Source organism: Rana temporaria, chromosome 8 (genome assembly GCF_905171775.1).
Source record: "Rana temporaria chromosome 8, aRanTem1.1, whole genome shotgun sequence".
Taxonomy (NCBI): Eukaryota; Metazoa; Chordata; class Amphibia; order Anura; family Ranidae; genus Rana; species Rana temporaria.
In genome coordinates this window covers 66,437,357-66,464,380 of record NC_053496.1, presented here as the reverse complement: position 1 = coordinate 66,464,380, position 27,024 = coordinate 66,437,357, and the positions used below count along the sequence as shown (strand labels likewise).

The following is a 27,024-nucleotide window of genomic DNA, read 5'->3' as shown; positions in this document are numbered from 1 at the left end:
GTACCTGTCAGTTATTGAGTTTTAAAGTGTGCTATAACTTAAATAAATTAAAAGATATTGGTTGTGTTACTGCTGAACTGGTTTTGACTGCCCTCCCATGAAGATAACGATTAGGGATGAGCTCACGTGTCCAAACCCACCTGAGCTGTCCCACCAAGAAGCTGTCAAACCTGGCGGCCAATCGCAGGGGGTGGAGGCATTCCCTGCTCCACATCCCTTGTATACGTGCAGGGTAGGAAAATGACTTTGTTGCCTATGATTGGCTCTCAGCTTTGACAGCTTCCTGGCGGGATAGTTCAGTAGGGTTCAGACATATATCCAAACATGCCTAAGCTCATCCCTAATGATGGTCAGGCTCTTTTCTCACAGTAGGAACCTTTCCACTACTACAGTACGTTCTAGCTGACAGCTTGCTGAGCCATTTATTTTATATAAGCAAGAAGATGCACAATTTGCAAATTAAGAGATCGTAGATTTGCATTACTGTTCCTCAGATCAGAACTGGCATGTCCTATTATTCTTGTGCACACACAATTTTCATGCAAATTGTGTTCAGTTTATTGTGGCAGTACTTTCCACAGGGGAGAGAGAGCGAGCAGGTAAAAGGGGCGATGGTGTAAAGGTTGCCATACACAAAAAAAAAAAAACTAACATTTTTTTTAGATGCAATTTGTATCTGTCAAGCTAACAATTGACTATCATTGACTATCAAACAGGAAGGGCCACACACTAATCATGTTGAACCAGCGTATTTTTGATCCATCTATGCTCACCTTGGCCTAGGTTCATACTGCTCCGATGCGGCACATGGCATGTATTTTGCACAGAATCGCACCGCATTTCTGTGCAAATCACATGCCATGTCTGTGTGGTGTGATTTGAGCCATACACACCGTATCTGTACCAAAATGGTGCAGGGTTGGTGTTGTTTTTTTAGCCATACCGAAATCCCATGCTATCCGAATCGGGCAATCGCACTACGTTTTGCAAGCTGTTTTAGGGTTTTGTTAAATTAACATTACCAGCTGCAGCAGATCACATGAACGCTGTGTGATTTCAATGAGGTGAAGCAAACACACAGGATACACTTTTTTCCACACTGCATATATGTGATTGGGATGTTTTTTACCAAAAATATGTAGAATACATATTGGCCTAAATTGATGAAGACAATTTTAAGAGATGTGTTTTTATAGCCGAAATCAATTTTATTTGGGTACAGCGTTGCACGTCTGCGCAATTGTCAAATTAATGTAGTGCTGTATTGCAAAAAATGGCCTGGTCATGAAGGGGGGTAAAACCTCTTGGGGCTGAAGTAGTTAGTCTTGTGTTTTTTGTTTTGTTTTTCCCACATAGGGCAAAGCCCTTGGTTCACTTTAATGGTGGTTGCAGTTTATTCTTGCTTTTTTTTAATATTGTCCTGTTACTCGTTTTGGCAGCTGTGAGCATTAGCCTTTTGTAAGCTCCAAGCTCCCAATTCGGAGCTTATACAAGGACTTTTTCCCTGAATGTTATGTAGGTACCGGATTTGTTTTGGGGGAAATATATTTTCGCGCCAAAATATTTAAATGTGGAACATAAATAAATTAAATAAAATAGAGCTGCTCCCCTGAAAATACAAAGGTGATACCTCATGAATTTTAGTGAAATGGTGATAGGTAGGGGGCGCTGGTGAAAAGGAATATGAAAACCTTTATAGATATAGCAGAGATAATAACTGCTTGCTAAAACGATAACTAATTAGTTGATAAATGAGCAATTACAAAATACATGTGATATATATAAAAAATGAAATAATAAAAAATTACGTCAGCCAATAGCGGCTTCCAGACGGAATTATATAGTGTATAAAAAAACACAGAGAAATCTCTGAAGCAGAGTAATGTGCTCCCAAATTGTTGATTTATGGTTTTGGGAGCACATTACTCTGCTTCAGAGATTTCTCTGTGTTTTTTATACACTATATAATTCCGTCTGGAAGCCGCTATTGGCTGACGTAATTTTTTATTTAATTTTTTATATATATCACATGTATTTTGTAATTGCTCATTTATCAACTAATTAGTTATCGTTTTAGCAAGCAGTTATTATCTCTGCTATATCTATAAAGGTTTTCATATTCCTTTTCACCAGCGCCCCCTACCTATCACCATTTCACCGGTTTTGTTTTACTGTATTTTTTGTCATATCCTTTTTCTGTACTAGTAACAAATACAAAACCCTCTAATATTTAAAAAAAAAAAAAAAAAGCATTTGAAAAAAAAAAATTATATATATATATAGTGAGGAAAATAAGTATTTGAACACCCTGCTATTTTGCAAGTTCTCCCACTTGGAAATCCATGGAGGGGTCTGAAATTGTTATCGTAGGTGCATGTCCACTGTGAGAGACATAATAAAAAAAAAAAAATCCAGAAATCACAATGTATGATTTTTTTAACTATTTATTTGTATGATACAGCTGCAAATAAGTATTTGAACACCTGAGAAAATCAATGTTAATATTTGGTACAGTAGCCTTTGTTTGCAATTACAGAGGTCAAACGTTTCTTGTAGTTTTTCACCAGGTTTGCACACACTGGAGGAAGGATTTTGGCCCATTCCTCCACACAGATCTTCTCTAGATCAGTCAGGTTTCTGGGCTGTCGCTGAGAAACACGGAGTTTGAGCTCCCTCCAAAGATTCTCTATTGGGTTTAGGTCTGGAGACTGGCTAGGCCACGCCAGAACCTTGATATGCTTCTTACAGAGCCACTCCTTGGTTATCCTGGCTGTGTGCTTCGGGTCATTGTCATGTTGGAAGACCCAGCCTCGACCCATCTTCAAAGCTCTAACTGAGGGAAGGAGGTTGTTGCCCAAAATCTCGCAATACATGGCCCCGGTCATCCTCTCCTTAATACAGTGCAGTCACCCTGTCCCATGTGCAGAAAAACACCCCCAAAGCATGATGCTACCACCCCCATGCTTCACAGTAGGGATGGTGTTCTTGGGATGGTACTCATCATTCTTCTTCCTCCAAACACGGTTAGTGGAATTATGACCAAAAAGTTCTATTTTGGTCTCATCTGACCACATGACTTTCTCCCATGACTCCTCTGGATCATCCAAATGGTCATTGGCAAACTTAAGACGGGCCTTGACATGTGCTGGTTTAAGCAGGGGAACCTTCCGTGCCATGCATGATTTCAAACCATGACGTCTTAGTGTATTACCAACAGTAACCTTGGAAACGGTGGTCCCAGCTCTTTTCAGGTCATTGACCAGCTCCTCCCGTGTAGTCCTGGGCTGATTTCTCACCTTTCTTAGGATCATTGAGACCCCACGAGATGAGATTTTGCATGGAGCCCCAGTACGAGGGAGATTGACAGTCATGTTTAGCTTCTTCCATTTTCTAATGATTGCTCCAACAGTGGACCTTTTTTCACCAAGCTGCTTGGCAATTTCCCCGTAGCCCTTTCCAGCCTTGTGGAGGTGTACAATTTTGTCTCTAGTGTCTTTGGACAGCTCTTTGGTCTTGGCCATGTTAGTAGTTGGATTCTTACTGATTGTATGGGGTGGACAGGTGTCTTTATGCAGCTAATGACCTCAAACAGGTGCATCTAATTTAGGATAATAAATGGAGTGGAGGTGGACATTTTAAAGGCAGACTAACAGGTCTTTGAGGGTCAGAATTCTAGCTGCTAGACAGGTGTTCAAATACTTATTTGCAGCTGTATCATACAAATAAATAGTTAAAAAATCATAAATTGTGATTTCTGGAATTTTTTTTTTTGATTATGTCTCTCACAGTGGACATGCACCTACGATGACCATTTCGGACCCCTCCATGATTTCCAAGTGGGAGAACTTGCAAAATAGCAGGGTGTTCAAATACTTATTTTCCTCACTGTGTGTGTATATATATACATATATATATATATATATATATATATATATATATATATATATATATATATATATATATATATATATATATATATATATATATATATATATATATATATTCAACTTAAGGAGTTACAGGTATACAGGTACATATGCTTATATTTTTAAACCTTCATAAACCATGCAGTCCAGTTCCTAACCGTGTATTGGTTATAGCATGGTTAATCTTTGCGTGTTTAAAATAGTGTTGCATTATTAAGTATTCTTGATATAATGTCTTTTTTTTTTTTTTTCTCACCCCCGGCAGGCTGACAGTCCAGAAGAAATGCACAGCTGGATCCGAGCCGTATCTGGTGCTATTGTGGCACAGCGTGGGCCAGCCAGATCAGCAGCTTCTGTAGGTTTCATCACCACATATAGCTCTGAGGTGGAAGGTGCTGGTTGCTGTATGCAAGCTGCAGGACACAAATATTTTGTGGTTTATGACTGTGATGTGTAGTCATACAGGACAGGTTATTTATGTCTATGGTGATTTAATTTCCTGCTTTTGCCAATGCAGAGATCCCAATGAATGTTTCATTCTCCTTTATATACAGAACTGTATTCTATAGATGAAAACAGCAAGGCCATGCTAGTTCCTCTGTGTACAAATCTCAGTCCTACGAGAAAATTCCACAACTGGGACTCGTGTGTGTGTGTGTGTGTGTGTGTGTGTGTGTGTGTAAAGGAGAATCGGAACTAGTGCGACTGTTAATGATAAACTGATGACAACTACTACTTCAATTCCAAGCGATTCAATGACTTTCTGGGAATAGTAATTATACCCAATATTTAACAAATTCTGGACTGCATTTACATATAATATATGTATATACATTTGCTTTATTTCTATATGCATAAAAATACTGTTACAAGCAGTTTAAACTGGTTTGGTAACCATAAATTCATATAAAAATATATTCCCTCTAGGGTAAATATTAAATGCAACAATCGTTCTGTGCTGAAAGGATAAGTTCACTTTTCAAAAAAAGAAATATATATAGTAAATACACGTTTTGCTGGTAAAAAAAAATGTGCATTTATTTATTTTCATTTTTTTAAGGAGACTGTAAACTATGGGTCTTCAAACTACGGCCCTCCAGTTGTTCAGGAACTACAATTCCCATCATGCCTAGTCATGTCTGTGAATGTCGGTGTGTTACAATGCCTCACGGGATGTGTAGTTCTACAACAGCTGGAGGGCCGTAGTTTGAGGATCCCTGCTGTAAAGCATTGCACCCAGCTGTCTGCTCGTATCTTGTATGGGCAGGCAGTTAATGACCGGTAGAATCCATGAACTACTAAAGCACTTGCCAGCGCCCAGGTAGCTCATTGTGTACTACAAGCCATGAGCCACAAAGGCTGTCGGTACAGTAGTTAATTCTTTCACCCAACTCTGTGAATGAATAATGTGGCTGGGTGGGCGGAGCCCTGCATGGCCAGGTTATTGTCAAATTGTGACAGCGGGTGTGGGATGAAGATTCCCGCCTCACTGTCACAGTTAGGAGGGGGATTGTGGAGAGGCTATATATATATATATATATATATATATATATATATATATATATATATATATATATATATATACACACACACACACAATTAACCACTTAAGACCCGGATCATTATGCAGGTAAAGGACCTGGCCAGTTTTTGCAATTCGGCACAAAAATAGAGCAACAATTTTGAAAAAAATTCAATATTTTTTACTTTTTGCTATAATAAATATCCCCCCAAAAAATATAAAAAAATATTTTTTTTCCCTCAGTTTAGGCCGATACGTATTCTTCTACATATTTTTGGTAAAAATCGCAGTAAGCGTTTATTGATTGGTTTGCGCACAAGTTGTAGCGTTTACAAAATAGGGGATAGTTTTATGGCATTTTTATTAAAATTTTTATTTTTTCATGGCTGCTTCATTATGGCGGGCACATCGGACACTTTTGACACATTTTTGGGACCATTGTCATTTCCACAGCTAAAAAAGTGCTATAAAATGCACTGATTACTGTGAAAATAACAATGGCAGTGAAGGGGTTAACCACTAGGGGGCGCTAAGGGGTTAAGTGTGCCCTAAGGGAGTGATTCTTACTGTGGGAGGGTGTGGCTGTAGGTGTGACGTCACTGATCGTCGTCCCCTATATCAGGATACAGACAATCGGTGACACTGCCACACAGAAGGACGGTGACCCGATCGCGGGACACCAGCGGCGATCGGGTCCCGCGGGGCGCGGTCACGGAGCTTCAGACCGGGTCGCGAGCGCGCGCGACCCATGGCTGGGGTCTTAAAGGCGACGTGCCTGTGCCCAACCGTGCCATTCTGCCGACGTATATCAACGTTAGGCAGTCCTTAAGTGGTTATTATGTCCCTGTACACTAGATGCAAATTCATGTCTGGACTGATACCCATCTCAGCCTCTCAAAGAGCCCCTAAAAGCCTGAGATGGCCGCTCCCTGTCCCTCCACAGCTCAGCGCTCCAGTGAGCGAGGGGGGAACAGAGTGGAAAGCTGCTGATTGATCGTCTGCAGCTCTCTGCTTGGGGAGCTGTGAGAACCGAGCCATCGGCAGTGTTCGATCATTCGGTTCTCGGTGTTGGAGGTGCAGGGGGACAGATGCAGCATCGAACCGATGCTGCATCCACCTAGGCAAGTATGAAACTGGAAAAAAATACCTTTTACTTTTCTTTTGAGGGTTATGAAACTAAACCTATCATGATGTATTGTGAAAGTCTTGAAATGTTTACACCACTTTTTTCTTCCTTTTATATATTTTTTTTCTTTGCTGCATTTTACAGTGGATATAAAAAGTCTACACGCCTGTGTTTTAAAATATTAGGTTTTTGTGATGTAAAAAAATGATACAAAGATATATCATTAGCATGGCCATCTTGACTTGGTAATGTTTCCCCACTTTGCTGTGCAAAAACACTCCGAATCTGTCATTTCGAGGGCATCCCCTGTGCACAGCCCTCTTCAGATCACCCCACAGATTTTCAATCTGATTCAGGTCTGGGCTCTGGCTGGGCCATTCCAAAACTTTAATCTTCTTCTGGTGAAGCCATTGATTTGGATGTATGCTTTGGGTCGTTGTCATGCTGAAAGATAAAGCTCCTCTTCATGTTCAGCTTTCTAGCAGAAGCTTGAAGGTTTTGTGCCAATATTGACTCGTATTTGTAACTGTTCATAATTCCCTTTACCTTGACTAAGGCCCCTGTTCCAGCTGAAGAAAATAGCCCCAAAGCATAATGCTGCCACCACCATGCTTTACTGTGTGTACAGTGTTCTTTTGGTTATGTGCAGTTTTGTTTTTGGCCCAAACATATCCTTTGGATTTATGGCCAAAAAGTTCAACCTTAGTTTCATCAAACCATAACCTATTTTCCCCACATGCTTTTGGGAGACTTCAGATGTGTTTTTGCAAAATGTAGCCAGGTTTGGATGTTTTTCTTGGTAAGAAAAGGCTTTCGTCTTGCCACTCTACCCCATAGCCCAGGCAAATGATACTGGAGTACCACACAGCCAGTACTTGCCAAATTTTCCTGCAGCTCTTTTATGTTGCTGTAGGCCTCTTGGCAGCCTCCCTGACCAATTTTCTTCTCCCCTTTTCATCTAGGAGGGACATCCAGTTCTTGGTAATGTCACTGTTGTGCTATATTTTCTCCACTTGATGATGATGATAAATGTCTTCACTTTGTTCCATGGTATATTTAATGCCTTGGAAATTATTTTGTACCCTTCTCCTGACTGACGCCTTTTTAACAGTGAGATCCCTTTGATGCTTTGGAAGCTCTTTGCGGGCCATGGCTTTTGCTGTACAATGCGAAGAAAATTTCAGGAAAGGCCTACTAGAACAGCTTAATAACTCTTTTGGGGGTTATTTAGAGCAGGGCTCGACAAATCCCGGGCGCCAGGTCGCCATGGCGACTAGAAATAGGGTCCTGGCGACTTGAATTGGAAGGGGGCCAAAAAAAAAAAAAAAAAAATTTTTTTTTTTTTTTTTGAGCTGGGGCCATCTGGTGGTGAGCCGTTGGTATTACAAGTTATTACCACCAGATGTGAGCTGGCGCCATCTGGTGGTGGCCGTTGGTATTACAAGTTAAGCATTACAAGTTAAACAGCAATTCTAATGTAATTTTTCACTATTTTCACTGCCATCTTCTTCCCTCTAATTAGAACCCCCAAACATTATATATATTTTTTATCCTAACACCCTAGAGAATAAAATGGCGATCGTTGCAATACTTTCTGTCACGCCGTATTTGCGCAGCGGTCTTACAAGCGCACTTTTTTTGTGAAAAAATGACACTTTTTCATTAAAAAATAAGACACCAGTAAAGTTATCCCCATTTTTTTTTATATTATGAAAGATAATGTTACGCCGAGTAAATTCATACCCAACATGTCACGCTTCAAAATTGCGTCCGCTCGTGGAATGCCGACAAACTTTTACCCTTTAAAATCTTCATAGGCGACGTTTAAAAAAGTCTACAGGTTGCATGTTTTGAGTTACAGAGGAGGTTTAGGGCTAGAATTATTGCTCTCACTCTACCAATCGCATCGATACCTCACGTGTGGTTTGAACACCGTTTACATATGCGGGCGCTGGTCACGTACGTGTTCGCTTCTGCGCGCAAGCTCGTCGGGACGGGGCGCGTTTTCTGGCTCCTAACTTTTTTACCTGGCTCCTAGATTCCAAGCAAATTTGTCAACCCCTGATTTAGAGGCACTTTAAATGATGGCAGGTGTGTACTGACTCCGATATAACATGAGTTTGAATGTGATTGCCTATTTCTGAACACGGCTACATCCCCAGTTATAAGACGGTGTGCACACTTATGCAACCACATTATTTTAGTTTTCGTTTTTTACTTCCTCTCCCTAAAAGATTTCAGTTTGTTTTTCAAATGAGTTGTACAGTTTAGAGGTCACATTAAAGGAGGAAAAAGTTCTGAAATTATATATCTTTGTCTCTTTTTTTATTTTTTTTAACAGAAACCTGAAGTTTTAAAAGGGGTGTGTAGACTTTTTATATCCACTGTATATATACTGAATTAGGAAGTCGGGTGAACAAAATAGAGACGTCATGAATTGCTTCTCAAAAATGATTCCTGTTGAAAAGTTAATGAAAACTCTGTTACAGTGGAACTTCGGATTACAAGCATAATCCGTTCCAGGAGCATGCTCGTAATCCAAAGTACTTGCATATCAAAGCGAGTTTCCCCATAGAAGTCAATGGAAAATTTGTTCCGCATTGACTTCAATGGCATGCAATACCCCCTGTGGCCAGTGGGGGGGGGGGGGGGGCCGGAGAGCCAGAAAGGCTAGAGGACAGCTCGGCTGAGGTCGGGAACTGAGTATTTCCAAGATTTTTCTAGCATTTCCGAACAGCTCCAATCGGCTCCGAAGCCCCCTCCCCACTACAGGCCAAGCGCGGTACTACACACCACTACGGTTTGAATCCTGCTTGTTTTGCGAGACAACACTCGCAAACCTAATCAGGATTTTTAAAAGCACAGTGCTCGTATTGTGAATTGCTCATTAACCATGTTACTTGCAATCCAAGGTTCCACTGTACCTTGTATTCTGTGTATGCTGCTCCTCCAGGTGGGTCCGCCACACAGCCCTTTTCCCCTCAAGTGTATTCAGGTGCAAGCCACCTTATTCAGCCATGTGGAACAAATGTAATAAGATCCAAAGTACTGCACAGTTGAAAGCTGCTTTCTTTTTATTGCTAATCCATGAAACGGCAACAGTAGACACCGTGGGAGCAAGGAGACAGTAAATGTGTTTCGCGCTGCTAGCACTTATTTGTGACTAAACGCAAGCAGCGCAAAACACATTGACTGTGTCTCCATGCTCCCACGTTATCTACTGCAGTCCAGGGTGTGATGGTGCTCTATATCACTTGTTGGATAAATCTCCAGGTGAACAGAACCCAATCCTTCACTCTTCTATGTATAAGAATGGAGGATCAAAATCGCTGTAAGCATTCGTACAATTCCTGGTGCTAAAGCAAATCTTATTGAGGATGGGTAGAACTGGGGCAATAAGATTGCTTTTCCTTTTCCTTCATATTGCACCAGTTGAAAAATCTCCATGTTGTGCTTGTTTGTTAAAAGCTGTCTATGTTAAACTTAATGAGGCAATTCTGTAGGTAGGAGAATGTTCATTATTACCAGAAAATATATATACATTTATGTCTGGGAACGTGTCTTTGGTTCATCCCGAAATGCGTGTAATTTTCATTTTACAGGCCACTTGATGAATCTTTTGCCAGCAGCTGTTTTTGTTCCCTTTCTTTTCTTTTTCTTTTCTTTCCTTTTTCTTTTTCTTTCTTCTACCCTCCTTAAGGTTTATCTAATTCCCACCCTGCCCTGTCTCTCTGCAGATGCGACAGGTCAGACGTCTTTCAAACCCCTGTATTCCGAGGTATATGGGCAGCCATGCATGCCCACAGTACTGACCAATCGCTGCCTCCCCATACCATGTAACCCACCCCATGTCCACACAGTCCCCATCCACTCATCTGTTATCAGTGGGTTTTGTGTACGTAGCTGTACCATATCATAATGTTCTTATGCTTGCATGTAACATGTTTAAACATTTGACAAAGCATGCCTAATCTCAGGAAGTCACCGAGACAAACCGATCACATCATTAAACTGCTTTGTGTTACACTTATAACCCTAACAACAGCCTTTTTACAGCTCTGCCTGAACGTGCCCTCAACTGGTAGTTAAGGATTCCAGAACAATACAGTGTGTTAAAATGTAATTACTCATGGATATATTTTGAGCAGAGGGCTTCACACGCAGTCAAGTGCCCATGAACTCCTTCATCTTTATGCAGTTCTTGTAAGGACGTGAAGGAATAACCAAGTTTATGTAACCGCTTACCTTGCTTCTTGATCTTACAATTGCTGACTCACTCTCTGGCTGTTTCATTGTTTTGAGCCTGACACTGACATACTAACATGTTTAAATTAGCCTTAATCGTTTCTTAAACTACCTTTTTTATTTATTTGCAGGAGGCCCCCCCCTCATATTCCGAGCACAGCTCCTCTTTTCGCTCCTTCAGTCACCCTCACTCGGCCGCCCGACTTCAGCACTCTGACCCCGGGCCACCATATCGGGATAGGGATGAATCTAGCACCTTTACCAAGGCCCAACCAGGATATCCCAAGATCACGACTGTCTCTCCAGGAAACCAGACTAGCAAAATGATCCCTTTTTTGTCCAATACCCCATCCATTGTTCTGCCAGATATGGGTGTTGATATAGACGATGCCAGCCTGCCAGTAACTGATGTCTGAGGTCATTGTTGGACTGTATCTGGACTAGCTATGATTTCATCCCTAGTTTCCAACTGTGTGTGTATAACATGCATCTACTCTCCTGCTATGCACTCTTGGACCAGTAGCAAGAGATTCACCGCATCAGTTGGACTATGCACCTTGGTGACTAGCATAACATAAACACATTCCTAAGTTGGGAAGTTTGTTCCCCTCCTACAGCCAACATGGGGAAAGTGTGACCATTGTTTTCTAATACCTTATTAAGGAACTGTTTGATTCTGTTCATACGAGTGTGCCATGTTCGGTGTGGAGTGCCTTGTTGCCCTTATAGAAATTGTATTTGCTCAGCTGTGCAAGCTGTAGCTCTGGCCTATATAATAGTGTTGCACAACTGGTGCAGATGCCTGAGCAAGACACGTCATTTTGTGTTTTAACTGGTAGTACTAAAACAGTATTTTAATTTTAACAAGTGGTCCAATACTGCAAAGCAATAAAGCCCTCACAAGATTTCTGGACCACTGTAGGTGAATTCTTGCCACCATTTCGGGACTCCTAATGTAATTTGCTGCCAGTGCCACTAATAGGGGAAAGTGCTGTTTTCCAGAAATGGGAATGGAGTTTACGTTTTTTTTTTATGTATTGCCTACTTGATGTCAGTTTTTTTTATAGAGTGTGATCCCACTTTAGGCTTTATACACACTGGTTGCAATAAGTGTGGGTGTATTTTTCTGACATTGCTTAGTCCTGACCAAATTGCCCTTGAATAAACTTCAGATTTCATTAGTTTTTCACTATATAGTTAAAGTGGAAGGAAGGGCAGTACAGTGATCCATCTGTTAAACCTTGTCCTCCCTCTCCTATTCTAATTTCTGCATTCTGTTCGTATAATTTTTCCCAAGCAGTCAATTGACCGCGACTCTTCAGTTCGATGGAGTGGCTGGTGGGCATGAACTCTTTCAAGCCCTGTAGTGCCTTAGAGCTGAGGTTGCTGGTGGAATGACATTGCAGCTCTATGATTTTAGCACCTTTGTCGGCTTTGCTAGAACAGATGCAAGCTGGAGGTTTGCGGTCATGTAACCACTTGGAAAAAGTAGGAAAAAAGTGTATTGCATTGAGATTTATCACTAAGTGAATGCAAGAAGTAGAAAAGCCGTAAGCAGGCAACATTTAAAAGGTGAGTGCACTGTATTGCCTTTCCTTCTACTTTCAAAGCAATCTACGTTAAAAGAATATTAAGATTCCTATTCCTAATCTCTCCTCCTGAAAATGCTATTTGCTTGGCTGTGGATTGTGATTGAGCAGCTTCAGTACTTTGAGACACTGACTAAGAACGGGTATGCATTCATTCTTCCCTATTTACTTAGTAATTAATATGCTTGTTCCAGGTCAATGAGTCAGAAAGTACTGAAGGTCCTGAATGGTCAACAAGTATTTGTGGAAGGAGGCAAGCAGTGGAAGCTCCTTTATTTAAGTTTTTGGTATTCCTTGACATATGGTAATAAAAAGGAAAAACAATTGTTTCATACAATAACCATTTAGATATTACTTTTTTGTTTTACCTTACTGCACTGAACTATGGCAATTGGGATCTGGTAACTATCCTTCCCTAAGCTAATATATACTGATCTCTGTGGTCATATAAAAGACAATTGTCACATATGTTTATATAGGCTGCAACACTTTTGGCACTAACTCTTTGTAGATCGTTGTAATTGAACAATAAAGGCCTTGTACATATGGTTGTATGATAGCAGTGTGTTTAATTTTTTACAAAGCGTTTTCATAGCTTTCAGCCAGATTGAAGTAGCTTTGTTGAAATCTTTGAAGAGCCCTTTAGCTCCAGTTTGGCATTAAACCGCATCCATGATATCCCCAGGTGGCTCTAGGGCAGCCTGTGCACAACCTATATAAGTGCAGCGCTCTAGGATGCCATCAAATACACTCACTGCAACCAATGTGTATGGGGCCTTGCTCTCACTGTGCCTGTTGTAAAGCTCTTGGTTTATCATTGAATTCCCCAGAAAGAGCATCTGGCCTCCGCAGTGTTTTGTCTCAAGTGCCTGCTGACACGCTCATTGGACCTCTTGTGCCGTAAGACTGTTGTCTTGTGAACTGCTGATACTAACAGGTCTGCTGTAAACTTGTGCTTCCGTTCATGACTGTTCCTAAGATGACAAAATCCAAAGTGTTTTTTCCTTCTTTGTATTTTTTTATTATTATATTTGTGGGTGATGGGTTCTAATTTATAAAGAAAAACGTCATTATGTATAAAGTGCACCTGTTCGAAAAAAGACCCTTGTATATCACTTGAAATAAAACTTGTTTTCATTATTAGTTTGTAAATGTGACAGTGTATTGACTTTCAATGTATGGTTATTTGTAAACTTAAAGCAGAGTTCCAGCCTGTATACATTTGTCCTCTCTCCTTACTTTCTGAATGATCGCCCGCACTTTCTGAGATGGCACTGGAACTTGAAACTTCTCTGGAGGATGTTGAGCTAATTGCTGTAATGGAACTGCTTTTGCTCATACCGCCATGTAACCCCTGCCCACCTTTTGCGTGGGACAGCTTGCCTTTTAACCTTCTGACTCTGCTGCATTAACTCCAAAACAGCTTTTGCAGACCAATTGGCTGGTAATAGGGTGACCCTGCATGCTCGGCATATAGAGTTTTGAAAGTTGGTAAATGTGAAGAACTGTCTTTTTTTTTTTTTTTTTTTTCACGGATGAACCCTCGCCGTTTGCATGGTATCCTGATCTGGTTGGGGCCTTCTTTGTTAATTTCTCCAAGTCTGCTTGGACTTCTGGCGTACAAGGCTGAAATACATAAACGTACCAGTATAAGTGCTTTTTTTTTTTTTTTTTCCTTGACTGGACAACGGTCCCCACCTTAAATGTTGGAGAGGGTCTTGTTTGGGTGGCGTACTGCTTATTTTAGGCAACAGACAGAAAAAGCAGCTAGAGAAAGATAAATTAGTTGGCGACTGGTATTTCAGCTGAAGCAAGGAAACTGTATTCCTGGGAAAAAAAGAAGAGAAATTAAATTTACTGTTGGCAAAAAACAGGGTCCCCTCCAGGAGCTCCCTGCATAGGCAATCTTCTCGGATGACAACCGGATGCCATGCTGAAAGCCCCCAGTAATAAACAATGGAGAGGGGAGGGACATCTGTGGAAGATACAACCCTCTAAAAATTGATTTTGGCAAACAAGGGCAAAAAATGAAAAATGTGCCCCTATTCAAGATGGCCACCACAACCTCGGGCCAAACCGCTCAAGCGGGCGGCGGCACTAGGACCTATGCGGCCCGCCGAGCCAGCTCATGATGTCCGCACATGCACAGAGCGGGCAGGATGACGCTGAAGGGCTCAGGGAAGCCTGCGTGAGGTGAGCGCCGCCCACTATAGCAACCAGGAATAAAAGTGCGAGAGGAACGCAGAGAAAGGAAAGTGAGAGAATAGATGACAGGAGGGAGAAATGGAAGGCTAAGTGAAAAATAGATATAAGTGCTGTTGCTGCTGTAGGCTTGAGAAAATGCCAGTATATAAATGCAGATGGAAGCTATTGGTTAAGAGACAACTGCTGTCCCAAAAGGCCCACAGAAGGGACTCCCTATCCTATTAGTGCATTTAGCTACCCGAGACTGCACCTGGGAGAGGCTTGAACCCAGCTGGAAGCTGCCGACTGCAGAGGTAAGGGACGTTCGACCACCATTCACTGACCATGAGGGGAAAAAAGGAGAATGCTGGGAGTGCGCTAATCCTTTTCTTTTATACTATTCAGTTGTCCTGAGGGAGGAGCCAAGGCTTGTCACATAGTTTTACTTTAAAGTGATTGTAAAGTGTTTTTTTTTTTTTAAATAACAAACATGTTATACCTCTCTCCTCTGTGCAGTGGATTATCCTCTTTTCGGGTGCCTCTTAGCGGCTCCTGGCACCTCCCCTTCTGTTGAGTGCCCCCACAGCAAGCAGCTTGCTATGGGGACATCCAAGCCGAGCTGCAGCTCGGTGTTCATTCAGACATGGAGCTGCCGTTCGGCCCCACCCCCTCTCTATCTTTATTGGCTAACTGACTTTGACAGCAGCGGGAGCCCCATTGTTTTCTTTTTTGTGACCATCCTTCGGGCTGACCACAGCTTCTGTGTTTTTGGCCAGTACACCTTGCTCTGGATTATGGTACACCTTCTGCCACATCTTTTGCAAAGAAGGGGGTAACACTGATTTAGGGTTGTCCCGATACCACTTTTTTAGGACCGAGTACAAGTACCGATACTTTTTTTTTTCATGTACTCACCGATACTTTTTTTTTATGTCATGTGACAGTTTTCAAACCACAATACAGACTAATGATATGAATAATGCTACTTACATTGGTGGTCAGTGAGAAGAATGTTCCTTACATTGGTGATCAGTGAGAAAAATGTCCCTTACATTGGTGGTCAGTGTATTGATCTATTGTGCAACGAGTATATGACAGTTCCCATCTGCCCAGCAGGTTGATATAGAAGAGACCGGGGGTCTCTTCTATATCACACAGAACAGGTACGTATGACATGTTTAGGATTTTAATAAAATAAATAAAAATCTTTACAATCATAAGATGCTGTATGTCAGGATATGTGATTTATTACATAGAGAGAGAGAGCACTGTGTAAAATGAATATAGTGCAGATATGTACATGATACATTTAGAGCTACAAGCACTGCTATGATGGAAGTGGAGTGACCCTTTAACCACACTAGTCATAGAGCAATGACCCGTCCCAGCCTTCCAGAGAAGGAAGAAGCAAAAGGATCAAGCTGCTAATCAGCTCTCCCACAATGCTGTGCGGCAGGTAAGGGCTCCGGTGACGGTGAAGAGCTCTGCTCCCCCCGGTTGAAATGGAGGACAGTGCGGCGGATCGGGTGATGGAGGAGAAGCTTATCCTTTATCATTGGACTCATTCCTTCACCTCCCAGAAGGTGAGCGCAGTGCCGTAGGTTCACTACCTGGACAGCTCAGTGCCGGCCATCCTCCTCCGCCTATCACAGTACGGGATCAGTACCCGGCCATCCTCATCCTACTATCACTGTCCGGGCTCAGTACCTGGCCGTCGTCCTCCGCCTATTCTACTTACCCACCTGAGGACTCTCTCTGCCTCCCGCCCCACACTCCGCTGGGTCACCACCCCACTCTCTCATAAAACGTATCGGACTGTGCATCGGGAGCAATTGCGCGAGTACAAGTACTCGCGCAAATGCTAGGTATCGGTATCGGGACAACCCTACTGATTATAATGTTAGCCGAACTGACCCAGGAGAGCTTCATACACTGACATAGCGAGTCTTGCGGGGGTCGTTCCTTGGACACTCCCAGTTCAGCGGGACCTAATGGTCTTGAGTCCTGTATCTCAGCACTGTTGAGCCCCTGGAAGCCAGCTTATGGAAACTTCAATTACAGGACTTGGAAATATTTTTTGCCTGGGGTGAAGCCAGGAAGTGGCACCCACAGAAATATGTGTTGGAGATTTTCTTTTTCTTTCTCCAATCAGTAGGGGAAAAACGATAGCCCTTCTGATGTATGGATGTAAACCCTCCATACACCCAATGAAGTGAACAGCCTCAGATGATACACAGAGATAGGTTTTACATTATTGATAAGCGGGGGGGGGGGGCGACCACCCGGGGCAGCAATGTACTCGACAATAGTTAAGGGGGATGCTGCCTCCGATGCCCGACATTAGAGTAGATAAGCGTTGGGGGGGGGGGGGGGGTGGCGACTGCCACCGACTTGACATTACAGTTATTAGTGGATAAGCGGGAAGGGGGTGCAGGCTGATATCTTTTTACCTCCTCCTCCCATGCTGGCTCCTCTTCGGGTGCAGGAAAATTTCCTCTATCGCGGGACTGCGGGAAAAATGTGTCCTATGCGGAAAAGTCCATGCGGGTTGGGAGGTATGCATGTATATCTGCTGTGTTCACATTTATATACTGTTTAGAAAGTTCAGATTTTGTTAGGAGCTTTTCTCTTCCTGGTTAACACAGAGTGATGTCTGGGCATACAGCCAAGATAGCTAACATTGCTGATTGGAGGAAAGGCACACACCCCCTCTTATCATAGTCAGAGACTCTCAGAGGTGTTTTGTAATAGGAGCTGCTCTCTGCTAATCTATTTTAGCAACCTCCTTTGACAAAAGATTGAGACTGCTTTTGTCTGATACGTGAAAAAAATATGTCAGGAGTTCTCAGGCTGATAACAGAGGAACCATTCAGAAGAGAGCAATAAGACTTGGCTCATTGAAAAGAGATAACAAAATACTGCAGATATATGTGCCCAGCTCAAGTTTCATGGATCAGGTTTACATCCACTTTAACTGCTTGCCGACCAGCCGCCGCAGTTATACAGCGGCAGGTCGGCTCTGCTGAGCGAGATCACCTAGATCTACATCATCTCGCAATCGCTCATTACAGAGCGAGAACCGGGAGCTGTGTGTGTAAACGCACAGCTCCCGGTCCTGTCAGGGGGAGAAATGACTTATCGTCTGTTCATACAATGTATGAACGGCGATCTGTCATTTCCCCATGTCAGTCCCACCCCCCTTCAGTTAGAACACACCCAGGGAACATAATTAACCCCTTCCTTGCCCCCTAGTGTTAACCCCTTCACTGCCAGTGGCATTTTTATAGTAATCAATGCATTTTTATAGCACTGATCGCTATAAAAATGCCAATGGTCCCAAAAATGTGTCAAAAGTGTCCGCCATAATGTCGCAGTACCGATAAAAATCACTGATCGCCGCCATTACTAGTAAAAAAAAAAATCAAACGCTTATTGCGATATTTTTCGTAAAAAAAAAAAATGTAGAAGAATACGTATCGGCCTAAACTGAGGAAAAAAATATTTTTTTTATATATTTTTGGGGGATATTTATTATAACAAATAGTAAAAAATATTGAATTTTTTTATCATAATTGTCGCTCTATTTTTGTTTATAGCGCAAAAAATAAAAACCGCAGAGGTGATCAAATACCACCAAAATAAAGCTCTATTTGTGGGAAAAAAAGGACGCCAATTTTGTTTGGGAGCCACGTTGCACGACCGCGCAATTGTCAGTTAAAGCGACGCAGTGCCGAATCGCAAAAAGGGGCAAGGTCCTTTAGCTGCATTTTGGTCCGGGTCTTAAGTGGTTAATGTAACATGTATTTAATTATCTAACATGTTTCTGCCTAGTCCTCTAACCCAGCCTTTCTCAACCAGTGTGCCGCGGCACACTGGTGTGCCGTCAGAGGTTCTCAGGTGTGCCGCGGGGTCAGTGGAGAGAAGGCTGTCATATGAGCCTGCTCTCCTGCAGAACTGTGAAAAGCTCTGTTGGCTTCAAAAGTGAAAGTAAAGTGCAAAGGAGTGTGCTGTGCTCCCTGCTTCCCCCAAGAGTGCAGTACTCGGCTGAAAAGGAATCTCTGTGTGTGTGTGTGTACATGTGAGTGTCTGTCTGTGTGTGTGTGTGTGTGTACATGTGAGTGTCTGTCTGTATGTGTGTGTGTGTATGCGTCATCAGAATGGCTTTTGTAGGGCTTGTTTGATAGCAGCAAGGACTGCTGCTCCTCTGAAAAGAAATCCATGCACAGATCGCTTTTCAGAGGTATTTGACAGACAGTAAAGAGGCATTATGTTGCCTCTTTACCACCTGTTTTGAGCTGGTAAATGCAGCATCACTACACTGCAACTGTGAAATGCACACAGTTGCAGGGTAGTTGCAGTGCAGCCCCATTCACCCTTGGTATACCTCCAGTTGCAGCCACAGCATGTGAACACCCCCAGCTGCTACCTCTGCAGCTAAAGGTGGAGAAGTTGGGGGTGGTAAAAACAGCTCAACCATGTTGTTTTACCACCCCTATGACATGTAAACAAGCCCTTGGTTCACATCTGTGTAGCTGCATGTAGGGTAGCCCATTCATTTCAATGGGCTTCCGTACCCACAAAAATGCAGGGAAACGAGTCCCCAACTTTTTTTTTTTTTTTTTTTTTTTATTGCACTGCAGCAAAAGCACCCCACATTTTCCAATGTGTGGGGTACCATTAAGAATTAAGAGCAGAGCATTTGTCCGTGTGTCAGGAATGAGCGCGATTTTGCGCGTGTTATGCGACACACCGTAATGTGAACCAAGCCTTGGACTGGGGTGCCTCAAGACTAAAAATTATTTTTAAGGGTGCCCCGAATGGAAAAAGGTTGAGAAACACTGCTCTAACCCACTTGTCAAGATTTAAGGAGCTGTGTCCATCCATCGACTCAGATAAAAGGATTTTACGGAGTACAAAAATCCTATTTTCCCACCGATTTAGAGAAGTTTTCATCCCAGACCAAAAAATTTGTGTGGACGAGTCCCTCATACATTTCACTGGCGGACTGCACTTCCAGCAGTCGGCCAGTGTCGACTGGCCGACTGCACTTCAAGCAGTCGGTTGGTTTGCGCAAAATTTACAGCGTTAACAAAATAGGGGATAGTTTCATTGCATTTTTATTAATATTTATTTTTTACTTCTAATGGCGGCGATCAGCTTTTTTTTGTGATTGCGACATTATGGCGGACACATCGTACAATTTTGACACATTTTTGGGACCATTGTCATTTTCACAGCAAAAAGTGCTATACAAATGCACTGATTACTGTGAAAATGACAATTGCAGTTTAGGAGTTAACCACTAGGGGGCACTGTAGGGGTTAAGTGTAACCTCATATGTGTTTCTAACTGTAGGGGGCGGGGCTGGACGTGTGACATCATTGATCGTCTTTCCCTATATCAGGGAACAGACGATCAATGACACTAACAACAGTGAAGAACAGCTCTTCAGCTCTGGTGACCGATCGCGGGACACCGGCGGCGATTGGGTCCGCGGGCGAAGGTCACGGAGCTTAGGACCTGGTCGCGAGTGCGCCGCCGGCGGCACGCTCGCGACCCCACGACTGGGCTTAAAGAGACAAATACGGGTATGTGATTGTGCCCTGCCGTGCCGACGTATATCAGCGTGAAGGGGTTCTTAAGTGGTTAAGAAACGCTGCTTTCTATCAACATAGATTATTTTGTAAGCATACTTTTTTTTTTTTACACAGGAAATGTCCAGAAAACACCTAAAGAATGTTAAGTAGCAATTGGGAAATAATAAATAATAGATCTCTTTTTAAATAAATCTCTTGCTTATGAGGTTAAGTCCTGAATTGCTATGTCCATTCTTGGCTTACTGATGTGAAACTGATGTGAGACAGCAAGGAACTTGCACTTTTGGGAGGTCAATAATGAAAGGCACATATTTTTCTCAGCACAAAGTTCTGAACTCATGTTGGGGTGATGGGGTTGGGGTGATGGGGTTGGGGTGATGTTAGCCACAACTAAGGAACAAACTTCCATTCTAATTATGAACCCTTATTGGTGCAGTCACTCTGGCTGGGCATGCTTACGGGTAAGCAGCCTTGTTCTTTTCATTTCCCCCCCCCCCCCCCCCTTTATTGTTATTTCATTGTTGATTGATTTATTCATTTGACTTTATTGTTAATTATTTGTCAAAACCCATTGCAGATATTCCCCTGAAGAAGCGGCTTTGGGACCATGAAACTAGTTGAGATATGCCATCCGTGAACCGTCATCCCAATGTGATTTTCCCCTTTTGGGGACCATTATGCTGGTGATATTTACTAACTGTTCATCATGCTTTTTTATATGTATTTGATCATGTATATTTTTTGCTTGATTTTATATTAATTTTTTATCAATAAAACTCAATTTTTTTTATTTGAATGTCTATCAATTACACCTGTACAGCAATAGTCCATATCCCTCCTTGCCCTGAGGGACCAGTTGGGCACTGGTCCCTTACATATTCATTCCTTTCTGATTATATCTGTTTATTGGTACCTGAAAGACCACATTGGGAGACTGGTGTGCTTGTCATGGTACCTGGTAGGCTTCACATTTTTACCTAAATTGCTTTCTTTGCCGATATATTTAGTGATGCATTGTACTGTGCCATGAGCAGTACCCACCTGACATGAACTGAAAAGAATATGAATATTTAGGCTCCATGAAGCTCAGAAACTGCCTTTTTTGGGAATTTGGGCGTTTTTTTTTTGGATGTTTTTTGATGTTTATCAGCAGTGGAGTTTATGGGCTGTTAAGGAGTCTTTTGTCTGACCACAAAAAAAATGCTAAAAAATAAATAAACGCTGATAAACTTCGATAAATACTCAAACTTCGGTCACCATAGTTTTTTGAATGTTTTTGATCCATTGGGCTGTTCAGGAGTCGTTTGACCAAAAAAAAAATGCTAACAAAAACAAACGTTCATAAACACTGATAAACGTCGATAAACACTCAAAAACTTCGGTCACCATCGTTTTTGAATGTTTTTGATCCATTGAACAAAAAAATGCTAATGTGGAAAATCGCTAATAAAAGATATTGCAAAAACATTGAAAGACTCACTGCAAAGCTACTGGCGTTTTTATAATGTTATTTTAACATCCAATGTGCATGGAGCCTAAGGGTGGATCATCTGAGGATCTGACCATTTGTTTTTCTAAACTTTAGACCCCATTCACATCTAGGCGTTTTTACGCCTGTAGCGCTACGCCGCTGCCGCCAGAGGGCTGAAAACAGATGTCCCTCTATGGAGATGGTTCACATCTCCACGCCGAACGCCGGACGCCTGTCGCCTGCGGCGTGAAAAAAGGTCCCGGACCTTTTTTTCAGGCGTCTTCGAGCGTTCGGCTAGGAGATGGCAATCATCTCCATAGAGGGGGTCATCTTGGGGCACATCTAGGCGGACAATACCGGCGTTTTGTCGCCGCAAATCGCGGTACAAAACGCCGCTATTTTTACCGCGATTTGCGGCGACAAAACGCCGCGATTTCGTCCGTCTAGATGTGAATGCAGCCTTAAAGTCACAAGGTCAAACTAGTATTCTTTTCTTCTTTTACAAATTTGTGTTTAAAAATGAATGCATTACCTTACCAAACCCTTTCTTAATCAGGGATCCCCTAGAGCAGGAGTCTCCAAACCTTCTAAACAATGGGCCGGTTTACTGTCTTTCAGACTTTAGGGAGGCCAGAGTGGCTAGTGGAAGTAGAAAATTCCTGTCGGGAGAGGAGAACTGATCGTATGTTCATTGTATAAAGGAACAACGATCGGTTGCCTCCTCTTATCAGTTCCCTCCCCCCACAGGCACCTTGCACACAGGGGCGTTTTTCATGCGGTACAGTGCTAAAAATAGCGTTGCTATACCGCATGAAAAATCATGCCCTGTAGTGTTCAATGTGAAAGCCCGAAGGCTTTCACATTGAAGCGGTGCGCTAGCAGGAGCGCACCAAAAGTCCTTCTAGCCGCATCTTTACCGCGGTATAGGAGCGGTGTGTTCACCGCTCCTATACCGCGCCTTCCCATTGAAATCAATGGGAAAGCGCGGTAATACCGCCCGCAACGCGGTATTAACCCTTTTTCGGGCGCTAGCGGGGGTTAAAACCTCACCGCTAGCGCCCGAATATCGCGGTAAATACGACGGTATAGCCGCGCTACAAATAGCGCGGCTGTACCGTCACCGTGGCTGCACGCCTCAATGTGAAAGCAGCCTTAGAATCACTCCCTAGGACACACAACCCCTTGATCGCCCCCTAGTGTTAACCCCTTCCCTGCCAGTCACATTTATACAGTAATCAGTGCATTTTTATAGCACTGATTACTGTATAAATGTGAATGGTCCCAAAATAGTGTCAAAAGTGTCCGATATGTCCGCCGCAATGTCAGTCATGATAAAAATCGCAGATCGCCGACATTAGTAGTAAAAAATAATAATAAAAATGACATAAATCTATCGCCTATTTTGTAGACGCTATAACTTTTGCACAAACCAATCAATATACGCTTATTGCAAATTTTTTTTACCAAAAATATGTAGAACACCACATATCGGCCCAAACAGAGAAAAAATCTTTTTTTTTTTATTGGGATATTTATTATAGCAAAAAGTAAAAAATATTGGGCCAGATCGACATAGAAATGGATAGGCGCAGCGTATCAGAGATACGCTACGCCGCTGTAACTTTTCCGGCTTTGGTTCGAATCCTGAAAGATTGCGCGCCGAAAGTTACGGCGGCGTAGTATATTTCTGGCGGCGGAATTCAAATCGGCGATTAGGGGGCGTGATTCATTTAAATGAAGCACGTCCCCGCGCCAATTGAACTGCGCATGCTCCGTTTCAAAATTTCCCACCGTGCAAAATGACGCGAAATGACGTCGCAACAACGTAATTTTTTTAACTTAGACGTGAGTTACGTCCATCCCTATTCACGGACGACTTACGCAAAAAAAAAATCAAATTTCGACGCGGGAACGACGGCCATACTTAACATGGCAAGTCTATCTATACGCCGCAAAATACCAGCTTTAACTATACGCCGGAAAAAGCCTACTAGAGACGACAAAAGAGAATGCGACGGCCGCGCGTACGTTCGTGGATCGTCGGAAAAAGCTCATTTGCATACCCGATGCGGAAAACGACGCGAACTCCACCCAGCGGACGCCGAAGTATTGCATCTACGATCCGAAGGCGTACGAAGCCGTACGCCTGTCGGATCGAACCCAGATGCCGTCGTATCTTGGTTTGAGAAATCAAACTAAAGATACGACGCAGGAAATTTGAAAGTACGCCGGCGTATCAGTAGGTACGCCGGCGTACTCTCTCTCTGGATCTGGCCCTATGTGTTTTTTTTTTGTTTATAGCACAAACAATAAACAACGCAGAGGTGATCAAATGCCACCAAAAGAAAGCTCTATTTGTGGGGAAAAAAATATAAAAATTTAATTTGGGTACAACGTCGCATAACCGCGCAATTGTCATTCAAAGTGTGAGAGCGCTGAAAGCTGAAAATTGGCCTGGGCAGGAAGGGGGTGAAAATGCCCTGTATTGAAATGGTTAACTTCACTTTTTACACCACTTTACAAACATATTTAGGGTGTAACATGGTTGCAAGTCAGCACCTGAATGTGCGCTGGGGTTCTTTTTCCTTGCAGCAGGTGTTACTTTTGAATTTTGTGCTGTTTGGTGCTTCACCCCCACAGCTACATAATTCCTTAGCAGAGATTTGTAACAGACCGACTTGTAATTTCAATGGAATACAAGAGCGATTTATTCATACTCCATTGGCTCTTCCTCCATTTGAGTAACTGAAAGTCTCTACCTTAGTACTGACAAGAAGCTGGAGGAAGGCCTCGTACACACGCACGGTTTTCTCATCAAGAAAGCTGCTGGGAGAGCTTTTTGCCGAGAAAACTGTGCGTGTGTAAGGTTTCTCGTCGGGAAAACTGCCGGGAATCTCAACGAGAAAAATAGAGAACCTGCTCTCTCTTTTCTCGTCGGGATTCTCGGCAGTGTTTTCCTGCCTAGAAAACCGAGCGTGTGTATATGCTTATCTGTCCTCGATAAGCCTGTGCATTCTCAATGAGACTTCGACGCATGCGCGGTAGCTTACAAGGGCAGTGTAGGGTGTAGCAAGATGGCGGCGACGGCATCGAATGTGACGAGCGCATGCTCGTCGTAGTCGCTAATGTCACTGCGTTCTTGCCATTCAAAAGAACGGCGGTTCTTTTCAATGGCCCGTGTGTACACTCGGCAAGCAAGGAAAGCTTGGAAAGAAATCTTGTCAGGAAAACCGATGTTTTTTTCCTGACGAGATTCCCGGCCGTGTGTACAGGGCTGAAGAGTGTGCATTAGCTTGTCCATTGCAACTACAATCAACTGATTGCGGTTGCAATGCTTCTCAGGCTCATTCACAAAAAATATGTATCTAAAAAAGTAATGCACTTTTTTTCTCCAAATATGAGAGCATTCTCATATTGTATGTTGTTTTTGCAAAAGGTGGACTGAGCTTTTAAGTGATGTACAAATTTGTGCTAGTTAAACTAGGTCTCGTGGATTGAGTCATATTTCCAGAAAACCAAACAAAACTGGAGCTTTGGTTTGTTTACTGCATTTCAGGACAAATTCTGAAGACTTAGCATATAAAAATGGACACAGCAACATACTGATTAGGCAATACAGCACTCTAATAAGATTTTGCTACGTAAGCCTGTCAGGTGCTCCTCCATCAAAAAGTGGTCAGATATATTTTTGTATGTCTATTTTCATTTAATGTGGTCAAACAAAAGTTTGTGTGGGGTCTAAAGCCTGCATCGGGTCTTACGCAAGCCATTAGTGGGAAGGTAAAAACAAATAACAGCACAAAATATCATACATATTTTACCAAGAATTTTGCTGATGATCTTCTTAATCCAGCAGTACATGTAGAGGGGAAAGTGGAGAATATTTTTTTGGTGGTTTGTTTTGAGTCATATTTGCTAAACTTTTCATTTTATTATTTTAGTTTTTTCAGTTTTGAAAAAAAACTGTTTTAAAACACACCCAAAATTTAGCTTGGAAAGCCTTTTTCTTACTCATTCAATGCAATGTGTTGGCCAGTGCAGGTTCTGTTGTAAACAATTTGTTTTTCTTGTATCCAAGCATTTTGTGTTTTCCAATGTTTCCAATATGCTTGTGACCAAATCCATTGTTTACAATCAAGCCCACACCCAATGATTATACATTTAGTTTTTTTTTTAAAGCGGGGGTTCATCCTAAAAAAAAATTCTAACATTACATTAAGCTCCATTCTAACATTTACTGTATGCTGATTTTTATTTATTTTTTGCCGAAAGAAGCCGAACGTCGGTGCGCAGGCGCCGTATAGAGCCGACTCGCAGTCCGGCTTCTTTCGGCAACTCGTGACGCGGGCGTATGCGCCGGGGGGAAGCTTATGTCATACGTCAATCAATTAGCCTGTGCATAGGAATGCCCACTCTCGTGGGATTCATACCCGGAAGCCGGGGGGGGGGGGGGGGAATAAAGATATAACGGTATGTACGGCAAAAAAATGGTGTATACCTCTCGAAAGCACTGGTGACCAATACGTTCCTTTCACGAGTATGTTGATGGGCCAAATAAGGTAAGACACTTACCCATTCACCTATAGAGTAAATGTACTTTATAAAAAAAAAACATATGTAGCACTACCCCCAAAGGAGCTGCTGGTTTGTTTTGGGTGGCATGTTACCTCTATTCCTCCGCCGTCTAGGGTACACGATGAAAGCTGAGAAGAATTGCAATGTCCACACTTTAGATGTCTTTTTCTGTGCTTTATTACCTAATGGGGTAAAGTAGTAAAAGTAGTAGTAGCTGAAGAAGTAGAAGAGATAGTAGGTAGTAGGTTCAGGCATATAACTTGGTTTGGAAACCATCCTGCTTCCAGTGATAAACTTTCGTCGCCACTCTAGCCAGAGTGGGTATTGTGCACCTGGATAGGCCTCTCTCACTTGCCTAGCAGCCAGAGTGTCACACGGAACTTTAGAAAAGTCTCTGTCACATACCTTCCCAAAGATGGAGATATTCTCGGTCCATAATCCTTCTTAACACAGGATTAAGCACCCGGATCTCTATTGAATAAACTTGGGTAAATTCAGAACTGACAGGCAACCATCATCCAGCCTCTCAGTAATGGTGTGTCCTTTGATGAAGTCTAAGGCCTCTCCTGAGATACCAGCCTCGTGCTTGTTACTCCCCCCAGACAGGTTCTTCATCGGGAGGCTTCCTCCCTCAGGACGGACAGCACAGGACCACTCTGCAACTGCAGCCCCAGTCTAACTACTGGTACTAACTACAAGGTAGATTACTGCCCTGGGCCAACGTAGTCCCAGAGCCTGGAACACTTGAACACGCACCCCTGGCCATGAGGGCGACACACAGGGTTGGTG

The 27,024-nt window shown here is 42.6% G+C and overlaps 1 protein-coding gene across 2 annotated transcripts in view; it reads left to right on the top strand.

Annotated features, from left to right (window-relative positions):
- The window catches only part of PLEKHA1 (pleckstrin homology domain containing A1), an 84,289-nt gene extending 70,738 nt beyond the window's left edge, over positions 1-13,551 (top strand). Inside the window, exons 11-13 of one of the 2 annotated variants that reach the window (XM_040361944.1) lie at positions 4,192-4,281; positions 10,312-10,352; positions 10,951-11,235. In XM_040361944.1, coding sequence (XP_040217878.1) covers positions 4,192-4,281; positions 10,312-10,352; positions 10,951-11,146 — 327 coding nt within the window. In that variant the 3' untranslated portion in view covers positions 11,147-11,235. Of the gene's footprint in view, positions 1-4,191; positions 4,282-10,311; positions 10,353-10,950 lie in introns of both variants that reach the window. The other variant, XM_040361943.1, reaches the window with a different exon arrangement.
- Positions 13,552-27,024: the final 13,473 nt, after the last annotated feature.